The sequence below is a fragment of the Rattus norvegicus genome, chromosome 3 (assembly GCF_036323735.1).
Source record: "Rattus norvegicus strain BN/NHsdMcwi chromosome 3, GRCr8, whole genome shotgun sequence".
Classification (NCBI taxonomy): domain Eukaryota; kingdom Metazoa; phylum Chordata; class Mammalia; order Rodentia; family Muridae; genus Rattus; species Rattus norvegicus.
The window spans coordinates 165,219,167-165,233,374 of record NC_086021.1 but is presented as its reverse complement, the minus strand read 5'-3'; the positions used below and the strand labels follow the sequence as shown (position 1 = coordinate 165,233,374).

General features: G+C 44.7%; 1 protein-coding gene across 10 annotated transcripts in view; it reads right to left on the bottom strand.

Annotated features, from left to right (window-relative positions):
• Positions 1 to 14,208, bottom strand: part of Phf20 (PHD finger protein 20) — a 108,940-nt gene that overhangs the window by 45,902 nt on the left and 48,830 nt on the right. For 5 of the 10 annotated variants that reach the window (NM_001107795.1, XM_006235404.5, XM_008762342.4 and 2 more), the window contains 3 exons: positions 13,776 to 13,947; positions 11,345 to 11,429; positions 654 to 733 (listed from right to left, as the gene is read on the bottom strand). In NM_001107795.1, coding sequence (NP_001101265.1) covers positions 654 to 733; positions 11,345 to 11,429; positions 13,776 to 13,947 — 337 coding nt within the window. Of the gene's footprint in view, positions 1 to 653; positions 734 to 11,344; positions 11,430 to 13,775; positions 13,948 to 14,208 lie in introns of those variants that run through there. The other 5 variants (XM_017591785.3, XM_039105084.2, XM_039105083.2 and 2 more) reach the window with 5 other exon arrangements.

The window sequence follows — 14,208 nt, the reverse complement described above, 5'->3', positions numbered from 1 at the left end:
ACTTCTGACCACCCTGCTTGAGCTGAACCATTAGTAACTACCAGAATTTAAAAGAGCCCAAAAGACACTCAGTACACAGACTTTGTTGGATTAAAATATGAGGAGGCAAGAGACTAAAGGAGGAAATCATAAAGAAAGTATTTCAGAGGACTCAGAGCTGGGGCCATGTTTCCAGGAACAGAACTTGGGCTTATGCTCAGGCAGGGTGAATGGGTCATCAGGACACTGGACTGCAAAATAAGCACAGGTAAGCTCACAGACAGACAAGCTGTAAGCCCCAAGCCAGGGTCCTGAGTCAGTCAAAACACAGGCAGACAAGGAGAGAATGCTCTAGTTCTCAACGAGCCCCTTGTGTTGGGTGAAGGTGCAGGAAGAAGGGAAAAGGGACAGCATTCAAGACACTTGAGAAGAAATAAGAAAAACAGAAATCAAACAATGGGGCTATACTCAGCATTTTGAAAGAAGAGAATCTGTGAAAGGGGAATGGACAAAGAAACACAGGTATTTACAACTTCTGAGAACTTTCTGGTGAGACTGTCAGAAGGAGGAAATAAAGACTTGTCGTCAGAAGCACATGTAATGTCTTTATTGGAGAAACAAAGTACAATGTTAGCATAGTTCAGAACACAAAAGCACAAAACCACATTTCTCACCTGATCTTTGGAAAAAGCTTTGACATGAATATGTTTGACAGTTTGAACTACTCCATCATAAAATTTCACAGTGTAAGTACCTAAAATTCAAGAAGATATCATGATTTTAACTTGCTGTTTCATGAAAGCAGCAACTTTTACAGAATATACACAAAGGTGCTCCAAACGTAATAAATGTACCTGTGGTTTTTTAAAAGTTTAAGAATCACATTGAGGGCAGATTCAGCACAGTGATAAAGGACTTTTAGCATGCACAAGACCCCAAGTTCAATGCCTAGCACACACACAAAGGCAAATTTAGCTCCCTTCATTTATTGGTCAAGACTGGTTTGCTTTTTATCTATAGAATTCAGAATTCACTTTTAAAAATTCTATTCTGTTTCATTAAAGAATGAAACATGTGCACTGAATTTGAGCAAAACAAAAACTGTAAAAAAAAATAAGAACTGAGAAAAATGCAGACTAGCTCCTTAGTGCGTGATATTTACAATTTTTTCTGTCTTGAAGGGCAGTTATGTTTTTTAAAGAGGTTTGTGAACCTCAAAATATGAGAACCTATCTTGGCCAAAAGGGTAAATGTTGTCTGGCAGTTGTTCAATAGGAATCCTGTGGAAAAAAAATCAAAGCTAGAAACCTGTATAAGCAGCAGAGTGTGCTTGGATTTCTTGGTGCTGAAGACCAGCCTGGAACATGCTAAAGCCATCTCTACCACTGAGCTGCACCCCAGCCCCTCAAATCTTACCTTCCCAAAGGAGAGAAATAGCCAACTACATAAATCCTCACCGGCTGCATCAAAACCAAAGTTTTTTAATTTGTACATCTTAGAACTAACCCATGGCCTGCCTCCCCCGTTTGTCTTGGGGATTTAAAGTAAGAAACAATCACTCTTGGCCAGTGGCCTGCCAATAGATCATTAGTGGTGCACACAGTTCAGGTAAAACCCCTAAGAGGCACAAGAAAAAGACAGTAATAGGGGATAAAGCACTCCCTGCCACCTCTCTGCTTCCCCCTAAGGAATAGGACCCAGCTATGCTGTCAAGCTAAACCCGTATCCTGGGCTCAATTTTTCTGCTTCAGCCCCCCACAAACCACCATGCCCGTTCTTACCTCTTCACTGCACATTCCCTTCCTACCCCACTCTCCTCCAGTCCTCAACAGGGCCTGGTCACTAGGTAAAGTCCAAACACCTGCGTCTGTACTCAAAGCTCAATCTAATCAGCACTCACTTATTTTCCAAGCCTACCTCTCCATCAAATGCTCACCAGCTCAGAGACTCACTACTTACCACTGAGGCACCGGTAACTTTTCCATTTGTCTTTCTGTTGCTGTTGTTTTTGAGATTCTGTGGTTGAAGATAGCAGTGAGGCTGGCTCTTGGCAATTCACAAAGTGTTTGTTTTGGAGACAGGGTCTCATCATGTAACTCAAGCCAGCCTGCTACAGGCTGTAGCAAGGGTTGACTTGATCTCCGAGCTACCATCCAACCTCAACCTCTTGAGTGTGGGGACCACAAGCATAGACCACCACACCCATCTCCACACTGTAACAGAAGTATCTTTCTACCTAGTGAGCCTCAGGCAGCCAGCTCACACGACTGAGACCAAGTAACAGTTCAGTAAAAGCTTCCTGTTTCCCAGAGAGAGGCCAGTTCCCCCTGCTCTGACCTTTTGAAATTCTCATGTGCCACCTGCAGAAACTCACACTTAGATCTCTTAGGAGAAAGGCTCATGAGTCAACGTCTTCCTCACACAGCACACAGTACACAAAAGCCAGACTCAAAGTGGTCACACCAGCAGCATCAGCAACTCTTGAGAAATGAAGTTTACTACCACGCCCTGGAGACTCGGAATGAGGAGGGCTGGGTGCGTGTGTGTGTGTTTTAACACGTCCTCCAGGTGGTTCTGATGACACAAACCTGAGACCCACCACTGAAGACTGCTGGCAGCTACTTATGCACATTTACTCCTGGCAATTACAAACCAGTGTCCTCACCACACAAGGAAACTGCTAGGAACCTATCAGAACACACAGATAGGCTTGGTCAACTTAAACAGCAGCAGTTAGCTTCAGGCTTCCACACCACTGGCTCAGCAATGACTTGTCTGAAGGGTCATGAAAGCAAATGTCTAAGCTCCAGTCTTTCCCTGCCTACTCTGTAAGGGTAACATCTGCCAGAAGAGCAACAGTAGGCCCTGCTCCCGAGTGCTAAGCAGACACTTCGTTTCTCTTCCTGAGTCCTGTGTGTGCAGCGTCTGAGAGGCCAGAAGAGGGCATTAGAGCTCCTGAAACTGGAGTTACAGATAATTGTGAGCCACCATGTAGGAGCTGGGAATCAAACCTGGGACCTGAGGAAGAATAGCCAGTGCCTTAACCACTGAGCAATCTCTCTTCTTCAACTCTGTTTTTGGGTTGTTTTTTCTTTGTTTGCTTGTTTGTTGGTTTTTGGGGGGTTTTTTAGTGTTTTTCTTGTGTAGGGGTAGGTGACGTTTTTTCTTTGTTTTTTGTTGTTTGAGATGGGGTCATACTCTGTAGCCCAAGCTGGCCTTGAATTTACCAGACAGGTTAAGCTGACCTCAAATTCATTGTGATTCTCTTGCCTCAGTCTCACCAACGTTGGGATTGTGGACAAGCAATGACACAACATTCAGGTCTTGAAGACTTCTCATGGGCTAGGGGATGGATCAGCTAAGGACCCCAGTACTCATGTAGAAAAGACCAACCATAGCAGCCTATAATGCCAGCACCTAGGAGGCAGAGACAGGAAGATCCTTGGCACTCCCTGGCCAGCTGCTGTAGTCAAGTCAGCAATTTCTAGGTTCAGTAAGAAGAATTATCTCGAGAAATAAGGTGGTGCGCAAGGAGGTGGGGTGGGGGAGGGAGTATGTACACACACATATACCAAACAGACAAGTAATAAAGATGACTCAAGCACCGGGGCACAGTGCGGCATCCCTGGCTTCCCAGGGGTAAAAAGCGAGGGACAACAACACCAAGACCAAGTTCTCCTTTGAGTCGGCTTAGGTTTATGTGTGGTGTTTGTTTGTCTGCATGCACATCAGTGCACCAGATAGTGTGTATCAGATGTCCACAGAGACCAGAAGAGGCCATTGGATACCCTAAAACTTCAAGCAGTTGTGAACCACTATGAAGATATTGGCAATCAAACCAGTATCCAGGTCTCATGGAAAAGCAGCCAGTCCTCTTAAGTGCTGAGCCATCTCTCCAGCCCTCTCCTTCAATCTTAAATACTTAAATACTGGGTGGTAAACCACCCAGGACTATACCATTAAAGAAAATTCAGTTACATTAAAAAGAAAAGAGTCATCAGACACAATGACATGTACCTACACTTGGGAGGCTGAACAGGAGGATTGCCTTGCGTTCTAGATAGGTCAGGGATACACTGTAAGAAACTGACTGTGAGAGTGACAGGAAGAAGGCGGGACTGCTAGTTTTAGAGATAGTTTCAAGCTCTAAGAGTAGTAGATGAACAGACCACCATTTTCAGCTGTTTGGGGTTCATTCTGAAGTTAACTTCCTGATGGCAGAACCAGGGAGTTAGGAATAATGCCTCATGTCTGTAATCGTAGCACTCAGTAGGCTGTCAAGTCCAGCCTGGTATATTGTGTAAGAATGTGTCTCAAAAAAACAAAACAAAAAGAGTTAGAATTAAAACCTACACCTGCCTGCTGACCTCCGACCAGTTCTTTACCTATTGCCCATTGCACAAGTCTTGATGCCTAAGTCCAAACCACAGACCCAGAACACCAGCTGGCCAAACTCTGGCCAAAGATTTGGAGACTCCATTGCTAAACAGCAAATCCTGATCCTCCCAACACGCAAAGGCCTATAAGCCAACCCCCGTTGCTCACATTAAACACAGCCTAAGGAATACATCTGAGGGAAGACGCATACCAACAGCCTAGCCCACATCTGCAGGAAGGCCCAAAGCTGCTTTCAAACTTCTATGTATAACTTAAAGAAAATTTCCCCTAGGGCTGGACAGTGGTTAAGAACAGGCAGTGCTCTTTTGGAAGATCTGAGTTAGGTTCACAGCATACCCCATCAGGCAGCTCACAACTGCCCGTAACTCCAGCTCCAGAGGATATGACACCCTTCTCTAGCCTCTGCAGGCACAGAAGAAGGTCTACCTATCTTGGTTAGCTTAAGCCCCACCACCCCCATCAGTGCCTGGTCAAACAAAGGAAGCCTTGCCCTCTGAGGCTAATAACTCAGCATTTCAGACAACCTTGGAAGCAGTCAGAATGCAGAAGTGGTGTAGGGAGCCAACTACAGAAGTTCTACAAACTTTTCTTCTCTAAGGTCCGCCCCCATAACTAGTGCCCAGGCTAACTAGAGCTAGCTAGCTAGCTACATATCAAGATTCAATCAAAACAAAAACTACATGTTTTCCCACCACGTATGACCTCAAGCGTCCACAAAGAGCCCTGACATCTGAAGACGTAGATGACCACAGGGTCCTCCTCCCCATGCCTCAGGCTTCAGAGCTATTATTTTAAATACTGGCCTTGCTTTCTGCATAGGACATTTCCCAAATCATCCAACCAGAGCGATAAATCCCGCCTTCTCTTTTCTCTAAGACGGGTCTCACTAAGCTTCCCAACGTAAGACATAAATTGTCACCTTCACTTTCAGTGTGAGGCATGCTTAGAACTCACTGGTTACATAAGAGCAGGAGGCCCCAGGTCCTCCCTGTCTCAAAATTAAGAGTTGGAAATTTAGGTTTGGTGCTACAATATTGAGCCCATGATCAGAAAGGCCCATGTGTCCCAAGCCCCAAATCAGTCTATAAACAGGCTCTGTGACCTAAACCTAGAAGATTAGTAATTGGGGAAAGGGACAAGTCCAAGTCTAGGAGAGAAGACTAGAAATTTCTAGGATTCCAGGACTTTGAAAACCACTGTCTGGCATGAAATCAGCATGCCAGTCATAGGTGTCCTGCTCTCTGAAACTGTTTGTTGAAAACTGCTTTGTTTTCACTGGTCTTGTGAGTTCATTATCTTATTTCCAGGCTGGCCTTGAACTAAGATCCTCCTGTTTCTTGAGTAGCTGGGACTGTAGGCCTGAACCACCAAGCCTAGCTCCCCTCTCAGACTTCTAACTGCTCAAGTGAGTCCCAATCAAGAGCAGTACGTGGCCCATAACCACTTCATAGGCCAACAACTAGGGCCTGTTCCCCAGTCAGGACTCCCATGATACTACTAGGCACTAAAAGGCCAACAACCATCTACCTACCAGGAATACCAACCCACAGCACATGAATAGCATATAATCAACAATAGCCACAATAAAATACAAACTTGCTTAAGACATCCTAAGATTGGGCTGGAGAGATGGCTCAGTGGTTAAGAGCACTGGCTGCTCTCCCAGAGGTCCTGAGTTCAAATCCCAGCAACCACATGGTGGCTCACAGCCATCTGTAATGAGATCTGATGCCCTCTTCTGGTGTGTCTGAAGACAGCGACAGTGCACTTATATATAATAAATCAATCTTAAATAAAAAAGAAAGACACCACAAGATTATTTAAAAACAAAAATACCTAAGAGGGTCTGTGCAGATGACTAAATCATGCAATCGAGTCAGAAGAATGAGCAAAGTCAGGCACAGTAGCACACACCTTTAATCCCAGGTAGAGGTGAAGGCAGAGGTAGATGGATCTCTGTGAGTTCAAGATCAGCCTGATCTACGTAGGAAGTTCCAGACCAGATAGAGCTACACAATGACTCCATATCTTAAAAAGAAAAAAACAAGGGCACACTTGACATCTTCCCTACCGAAATCAGTGAATACCCACGCATACTGAACAACTTGTGACCTTTCAGGAAACCCTGCTGGGATGTTCTGGATATGCAGGTTTGAACTACAGGAGATGGAGTCCCAGAGCCTTACAGCCCTCAAACCTCAGCTCTGTTCTTTGTGTTTATTCATGTTAATTCTGTCCTGTGAGCTTCATTTCCTGCCTACAAAACAAGGATGAGCTTGATGGTAAGATCCTTTCTCCCCTTGTATGACATCTGAATAAGATGTGCAAATTCAACCAGGTATAGTGGCACAGACTATCAATGGAGAAGCAGAAGCAAGGAAAGCATGAGTTCTAGGCCAGCCCAAGCTACACAGTAAGACTCAGTCTTAAAAGCAACAGAGTGTGGAAACTACTTAGCTAGAGCCTGTCTCAGGGAAACAGATCAGTAAGTGGCTCTAATTATTACCACTCAACAAGTCACACTGAGAGAAGTGTACCATTAACCACTCCACAGACAATACGACCAGAAGGAAGTTAGATCCTGCATGAGTGGGCCTGTCTTCCTTTTATTTCCCTTCTTGCAAATCTATTCACAAGGTACTAACCTCCCCATACTCCAAATGTAGGTTCAGTTACAGCAGAAAGAAGAAATAAAAAAGAACTGCTTCTGCAGAGACTGGGAAGACCATTTCCATGGCATTTCCTGTGGTGAAGGCAAACTCCAGGCACAGGCCCAAAATAGATTGAACTGGGGGAAAGGGGAACACGTGACCTAGAAACCTGCATTTAATTAGGAGGAAGACTTGCTTAGTGCACTCACCCTTAACCCCAGCATGTAGGAAGCACCCACATAAGAACTATTTCAAGTTCGAAGCCAGCCTGGTCTAGACAGTTAAATCTCCAGACAGTCTGGGCAACATAAGATCAACAGGAAGGAACCTATCTTGTTGCTAATGCTAGTCACTTGCAGTTTCTTCAGTGAGAAAGCTTGTGAGCAGTGGTGAAGGTCATGTGGCTCTGGGCAGGGCAGTACACGATCCAACTCCTAGGATGTCTGAGGCAGAAGGAGCAGTTAAGTCCAAAAATGTAAGCCAGCCTCAGAAACCTAGCCAGATTCTCTTAAGGAAAAAAAGTTGCAAAGAGGAGTGAAATAGCACCACACACACACACACACACACACACACACACACACACACACACACTCTCTTTCTCTCTCTCTCTCTCTCACACACACACACACACACACACACACACACACACATACACACACACTTGACTTTCTGAACACAGAATCCTATCTTTCATTTCTATATAAACTGGAATTGGAGGTGTAACATGGCTTCCAACTATGGCTGCTTCACACTAAATGAGGTTCTTTTTTCACTGCCAAAACCCAATAAAAAAACTGGGCACAGTGGTCTGAATTTGTAACCTTAGCAGTTGGACTTGCAAGAGGACTGCTATGAGCTCAACGCCAGCCTTGATTGCACAGTAAGAACAGGCTAGCCAGGAGCTTGAAGTCAGATCCTAATTCAAAAACAAAACCAAACCAGGTGGATGAAAGGATTTTATAGTCCCAACTCTCTGGAGGTGGAGGCAGGAGGATCACCAGTCAAGGGGATCCTCAACTACACGGTATGTTCAAAACCAGCCCGGCTACAGGAATCTACCTTAAACAAACAAACACACACACCCCCCAAAGACAAATACTGCTTGCTTGTGCGCTCGCTTCTCCCCACCCCACAAGTGTTAACCAATTTCCCTAAGAAGCTCTTGAGTTATTTAGGGTTGATTAATCATGCCAGAACCCCCCATGACAGTAGATGCTGCTCCCTCACTGCCTACAGTTCCCAGGGCCTGCTCTGCCTCAGGAAACCCCCAAGGAAGCTAAGAGCAGTAAGAAAGTTAAGCTGAAGATGAATGTTTTGCCCTGGGTTCCGCTTCCCCCAGCAGCCTGGACTAGACAGAGTCGCTCAGAGGAAATCGAAAAGCATCCAGCCAGCCAGCAGAGCTTTGCCTCCTCCTCACAGGTCCCATGTGGCTACTGAGCAAACCACATGAGGCAGGCAGAAAAATCCAGGATAGGAAGGGAAATACAGTCAAGAGCTTGGAGCATATAGCTCCGTGGTAGAGCACTGTCCTGGTCGACCCAAGCCTTGAGTTTAATACCCAGGACTGAAAAACCAAAGTGAAGAGGAGGGATGGAGGGGCATAGAGAGGATGGGAAAAGATGGCAAATGCCTGTAACCCAGATGAGGCTGAGGTAGGAAAACTACAGGTTCCAGAAGCAGACAAGTCGAGCACTATAGCAACCATGCCCACAAGCGCCCCTTACTCTGCCAGCCTCAAAGACAATACTAAGAACCAGTTGGCAGAGTGACACTGCTTAGAGGAAAGAAATCACCGGCTTCACTCCCTTAACTTTTCCAGCATGCCTTGCTAGCCTCCCACTTCAGGATTTAGTCCACTCTATATCCTCTCACCCTCCCTCTTCAATCAGTCTCAAGAACCACCAAGGCTTTTTAGCGCAATATAGACAGGCCTCAGCAGAGACCTCTACTCAGTCTCCACGTCTTTCAATTAAGTAAACAAAGCAAGCAGAATCAAGTCAGAGCTATAGAACCAATCACTAGAGCGGCTAATTTGAGCCCACAGCCTCAAGACTCTCCTGAAAACCTAGCTCATGAACAAACAACAGAAAAGATTTGGCCTTTTAATTTGCAAAGCTTTAGTTACCCCAGTTACTTTATTAATGTTTGAGTCATTGTGTTGTGTTTTTTCCTGAGGCAGTGTCATTGTATAGCCCAGTGGCCTCCAACTCAGTATGTAGCCCAAAGCTGATTGCAAACTTGGGATCATCTAGTTCTAGTCTAGCCTCCCAAGGCATGTGCCACCATGCCCAACTGTAGTTGCCCCAGCTTAAAAGCTGTTTAAAACTGCTAATTAACTACAGCCAATAATATACCCAATGGTGTTTATTCCTTAATGACTTCAAACGTATTTTACACCCACACCCCTCCCCTTATAAAGATCGGTCTAATCTGTCCTGCTCTTACACCATGTCCTCTGTCCCCAATGTGCATTGGCTTCATTCTGCCTTTCTAAGTCTTCTGGTTGTTGTCATGATGCCAAGCTCAGGGCTCTGCAAATACTACATGTAAAATGTCAGTTCCTAAGACTTCTGTGACCTCTACGAAGCCACCCCTATACTTTTCTAAGAGATCACTTGCCTCCCTACAAAGTTCCCGAAATCCTCTTCCTCAATCTGCCCCTGCTTGCTTCTGTGTATCTGGCCCCATCTATTCCAGTTCTGCCCTCCATGAACTCGCCAGCAGGGGAACAAAAGATGCCCCCTGCTAACTGCTGCTGTTACTTCAAGAGTGACTCACAGAACTCCCCCAAATTTTCATCCTAGCTGAAGGGCTGATGCTCCCCAAAAGAGTCATCTCCAGTGAATCTTACTGGAGGGAAGCACATACCTGACTGATCGCCCTATAGCTATGGGCACTTTATGAACCTAAAGCACACTCAGCCACAGAAGCCGGTAAATGAAGAAAGACCATCTTGGAAACAAGACTCTGGAGAGGCAGGATGTATCTTGACCTAACTAGTTTTATTTCAAAGACTTTCAAAGCTTGTTTTCCCCCAAAACAAGCTGTTCGTAGGATATATGTGAAAAACACTACTAATTAGAGATGTAATTTTGGAATATATAATATATATTATATATAAGACATAAAGATGGAGCTATCCAAACGCACTTCACAGGAACTGGAAAATCAGTAATTGCTTAGCTAGCTCAAAAGATGGAATGTCACTTTGGAGGTCTCTTTAGACAATGTCGACCATTCCCAGACAAAATTCAATCATCCCAATACTTGGCAGAGTACTGAATAAACAGCTGAACAACTTCATGGAATGAAAAACCAATGTGAGCCAGGCATTGGTATGCATGACTTTAACCCCAGCACAGGAGGCAGAAGCAAACAGGATCTCTTTGAGTTCTAGAACAGCCAAGGGTTCATAGTGAGACTCTGTCTCAAAAACAAAAACAAAAACAAAAACACAGCAACAACAACAAAACCAACAACAAAAAGGGCAGTGTTGGTCATTGTTGGTTTTCTGTTTTCTTTTGGTTTGCAGTGCTTGGAATTGGGTCAGGGCCCTGTGCATGCTAGGCCAGTGTTCTATCGCCAGCTACATCCTCAGCCCCCTGACCTGACACAACGTGACTCTGACTGCCCAAAACATTCACTCCAGAGATCAGGGCCACACACCCAGACATCCTATAGAATATGCTAAGGAAACACATCGTGTGGACCCAGAGTCCCTTCTGATCATACAAACCACTCCCCACACCACTCCCTTGTACTCAAAAAAATGCATCTTTTTGGATCAAATTCCCTGCCCTGTTTTCTCAAATGTTCACTACTGCTAGGCAACCACACACGGGGTTCCCATTTTGGCATCTCAATTTCTACCCTAGTCACCTTGTATCCAAAGCATATGTTCAAATGTTTGTTGATGTTTAATTTGTAAACTGTTCACAAATAAACAATGAATGATATCTATTTTGCCAAAATATCAAGAAGTTCTAAAGAGAAAAAAACCACAGATCTCTCAGCAGAATCCACAGTGCTTAGTTGAAGAAATAATGACTGAAATTTAGCAGCAAAGGATGAATCTCCTTCCTCCCAATATCTCTCTCTCTCTCTCTTTCTTTTGCTGATGGAGAGTGAACCTATAGGAAATCCCTCCCTCATATCCAGCTTTCTTTCCATTTATAATCTCTTGCTTGTGACAGAAACATGCCTAGTACCAGCTGAAAACATATTGCTGGGTAATAAATCCTGACACATTATTAAGTACTCATACTATAAAATTCCCCTAGAGCAGAAGCAGAAACAACCACAACTGAACACCTTACCATCCTTGTTCACAGCAGTGACTCTGGCTGGATAAAATCGACAGTCAGACCAGCAAGCAAGCACTTGCTGGTTTATTTGAAATTCCTATAAAAAAATAAAAAATAAACGTCCAGTTACCAACTGAAATTCCTAGGGAGCACAGCACAGCACAGCACAACTCATAAAAGCAGCTGGGTATATGTGAACGGTAAGGGGGGCTGTACAGTGCCAGGAGACTCAGTAATCCTAGCACGAGCATCACTAAGGCAAAAGATTGAAGTTTGAGTCAGTTTTAGCCACACAAAAAAATTCTTTTCCAAAAATAAACAAAGGGCTAATAAGATGGCTCAGCGGATGAGGGCGAGTACTACTAGGCCTCACAGCCTCCCCAGGACACACATACTAGAACAAGGGACAACTCTTACACGGCTTCCTCTGACACCTAAAACCTGTGCTATGGCGTAAGTTATGCACGCGCACACATACACGCACACACACGCACACACACACAGATCAACAAGAGTGAATTAGAATGGGCTATTAAGATGCAAGATGATTCTGATATTCAGCGTAGGGAAACAAAAAATAAGGCTAGGGCGAGAGAGATGCTCAGAGGTTAAGAGCACTCATTTCCCTTGCAGAGGACCTGAATTCAGCTCCCAGCACCCACATGGTGGCTCATAACCATCAGTAACTGAAATTACAGGAAATCTGATGCTCTCTTCTGACCTCCCAACATACCAAATACACATACATAGGCAAAACACCCATGCACACAACAGTAAAGAAATCAATCTAAAAAAGGTACCTAGGCACTCAGAAAACAGAAGCAGGAGGATCTCAGTGAGTTCCAGACTAACTTGCTCTACATAGTCCAGGCTACATAATGAGATCCTGTTGTCTCAAACAAACAAAACAAGAAGGCTAAGACCTAGGGGTTGCTAAGCTGGAGAGGCCTAGGTAGGCACAGGACAACATTGAGACAATCTTCCACTATCCAGGATTCATAATGAAAGGGAATGTAAGAGTCCTGAGCCATCAGGGAATATATCTAGTTTAGGAGCTGGCAGAAATGAGGCTACTTCATCTTCAGGGAAGCAGCACTCACGGCATTTCCTGCCCGCCACACTGCTGCTGGGCCCCTGACCTTTCCTATGCCATGCAGTTCTCTCAGCACAGCTGCAGCCCCACACCACGGATGACCACAGAAGTGAAACAGCGATCAACAACCCTACACTGAAAGGGAAAAGGCATAACGGAAAGGCCAGCCAGAGTTCAAGTTCCTCTGTGAGCTTAGAATGGAAACTGGAATCCAGGCTGAGGCAGATCCCAAAGCAAGGGCTACCACCAACCAAGGGCTACCACAGATGTCTCAATGTGTGCTTTCAACAAAAGTAAAAGTTGTATGCCATTTTGAAGGCAATTAGAGCTACAGGAACAATAATGAAATTTAGAAAAGCTGAAACACTCCAACCAAGTCCAAGTCCTCCAGGGATCATCAGACTATATAAAACAAGCTCAGGATCCACACAGAAAATGGCTGCTTAACAGCACAGCAAAGGATCTTCCAGGTTACCTTACCTAGTGTACACTATTCCAGACACAGTGCGTCTGGATTTTAACCATTCATTCACTACTCAACAATTTGGTGGAAGAATAGTCTTGTTTCTTGTTGATTTTAAGATGGGTCTCAGGAATGGGGATTTAGCTCAGTGGTAGAGCGCTTGCCTAGCAAGCGCAAGGCCCTGGGTTCGATCCCCAGCTCCGAAAAAAAGAAAAAAGAAAAGAAAAAAAAAAAAAAAAAAAAAGATGGGTCTCATTATGTAGCTCTGGTTGGTCTAGAACAGGCTGTGTAAAGCATGCTGGCCTGGAACTCCAGCACGCATTCTGCCTTTGCCTCTCAAGCACTGAGGTAACAGCTTTACTGCTTTGGTTTGGTTATTCAGTTTTTGACCTCTTGGTCTTCCTGTTCTTAGGGACATATCTCACCATTCCTGGCATGGGAGAGGTGGTGGTAGTGGAGCTTAAGACAAGGTCTTATTTTATAGACTAGGCTGGCCTCAAACTCAAAGAAATCCACCTCTTAAGAACTAGGAGGAACCACGACACCTGGTTTATTACACGGTTTTTTTCCTGAAGACCTACTATTCCCTCAGTAGTATTTTGCACACTAGGAAAACAGTGGTCTCTAAGGGACATAAGATCACATTCATACGGATGGAAGCCCAGTGAAGTTAGTTTATGAACTAACACATCAATCGCACCAAACAGGTGAAAACTGAACTCTTAAGAAGTCCTAGTCCACGAAGACCTGAAGGTCACCACCACAGGTCAAGGCAAGGATTGTTCTCCAGAGGCTACTGAGATGTCCACTGAAAATCAAAGCCTAGCACGACCTCCTGCAGCCGATCAGCCTCATTCACTACAGAACTCCAGGGATTTGCTACTCACAGAAGATCCATCCTCTTCATGCAAACCCTCTTTCCTCAGCTGTATCTTCTCTAAAGGACGCAGATAAGGACTGTCCCAACAAAACCACTCATCGTAACGATGGTTCCACCGCTTGAAATGGATGAGGACTCTCCCTTCTTCGTAGTCAATGTCTTCAATATGAGCCGGATACCTGAGTCAGAAAACAGGGAATTATTGCTTTAATGCCTGTTCAAAACAGCCAAGCCTCTTCCCACAGAGCACAATTACAAAAGTGTTTTCTTCTTTGTCTTTAAGGATTTATCTATTTGTATGAGTGTTGTGCCTACATGTGTGCTTGTGCACCACCTGCATGCCTACTGCAGCCCACAGAAGTCAGAAGAGGGGATGGGGACCCCTGGAATTGGGGGTACAGATGGTTTTGAGCCACCATGTGGGTGCTAAGGAATTAAGG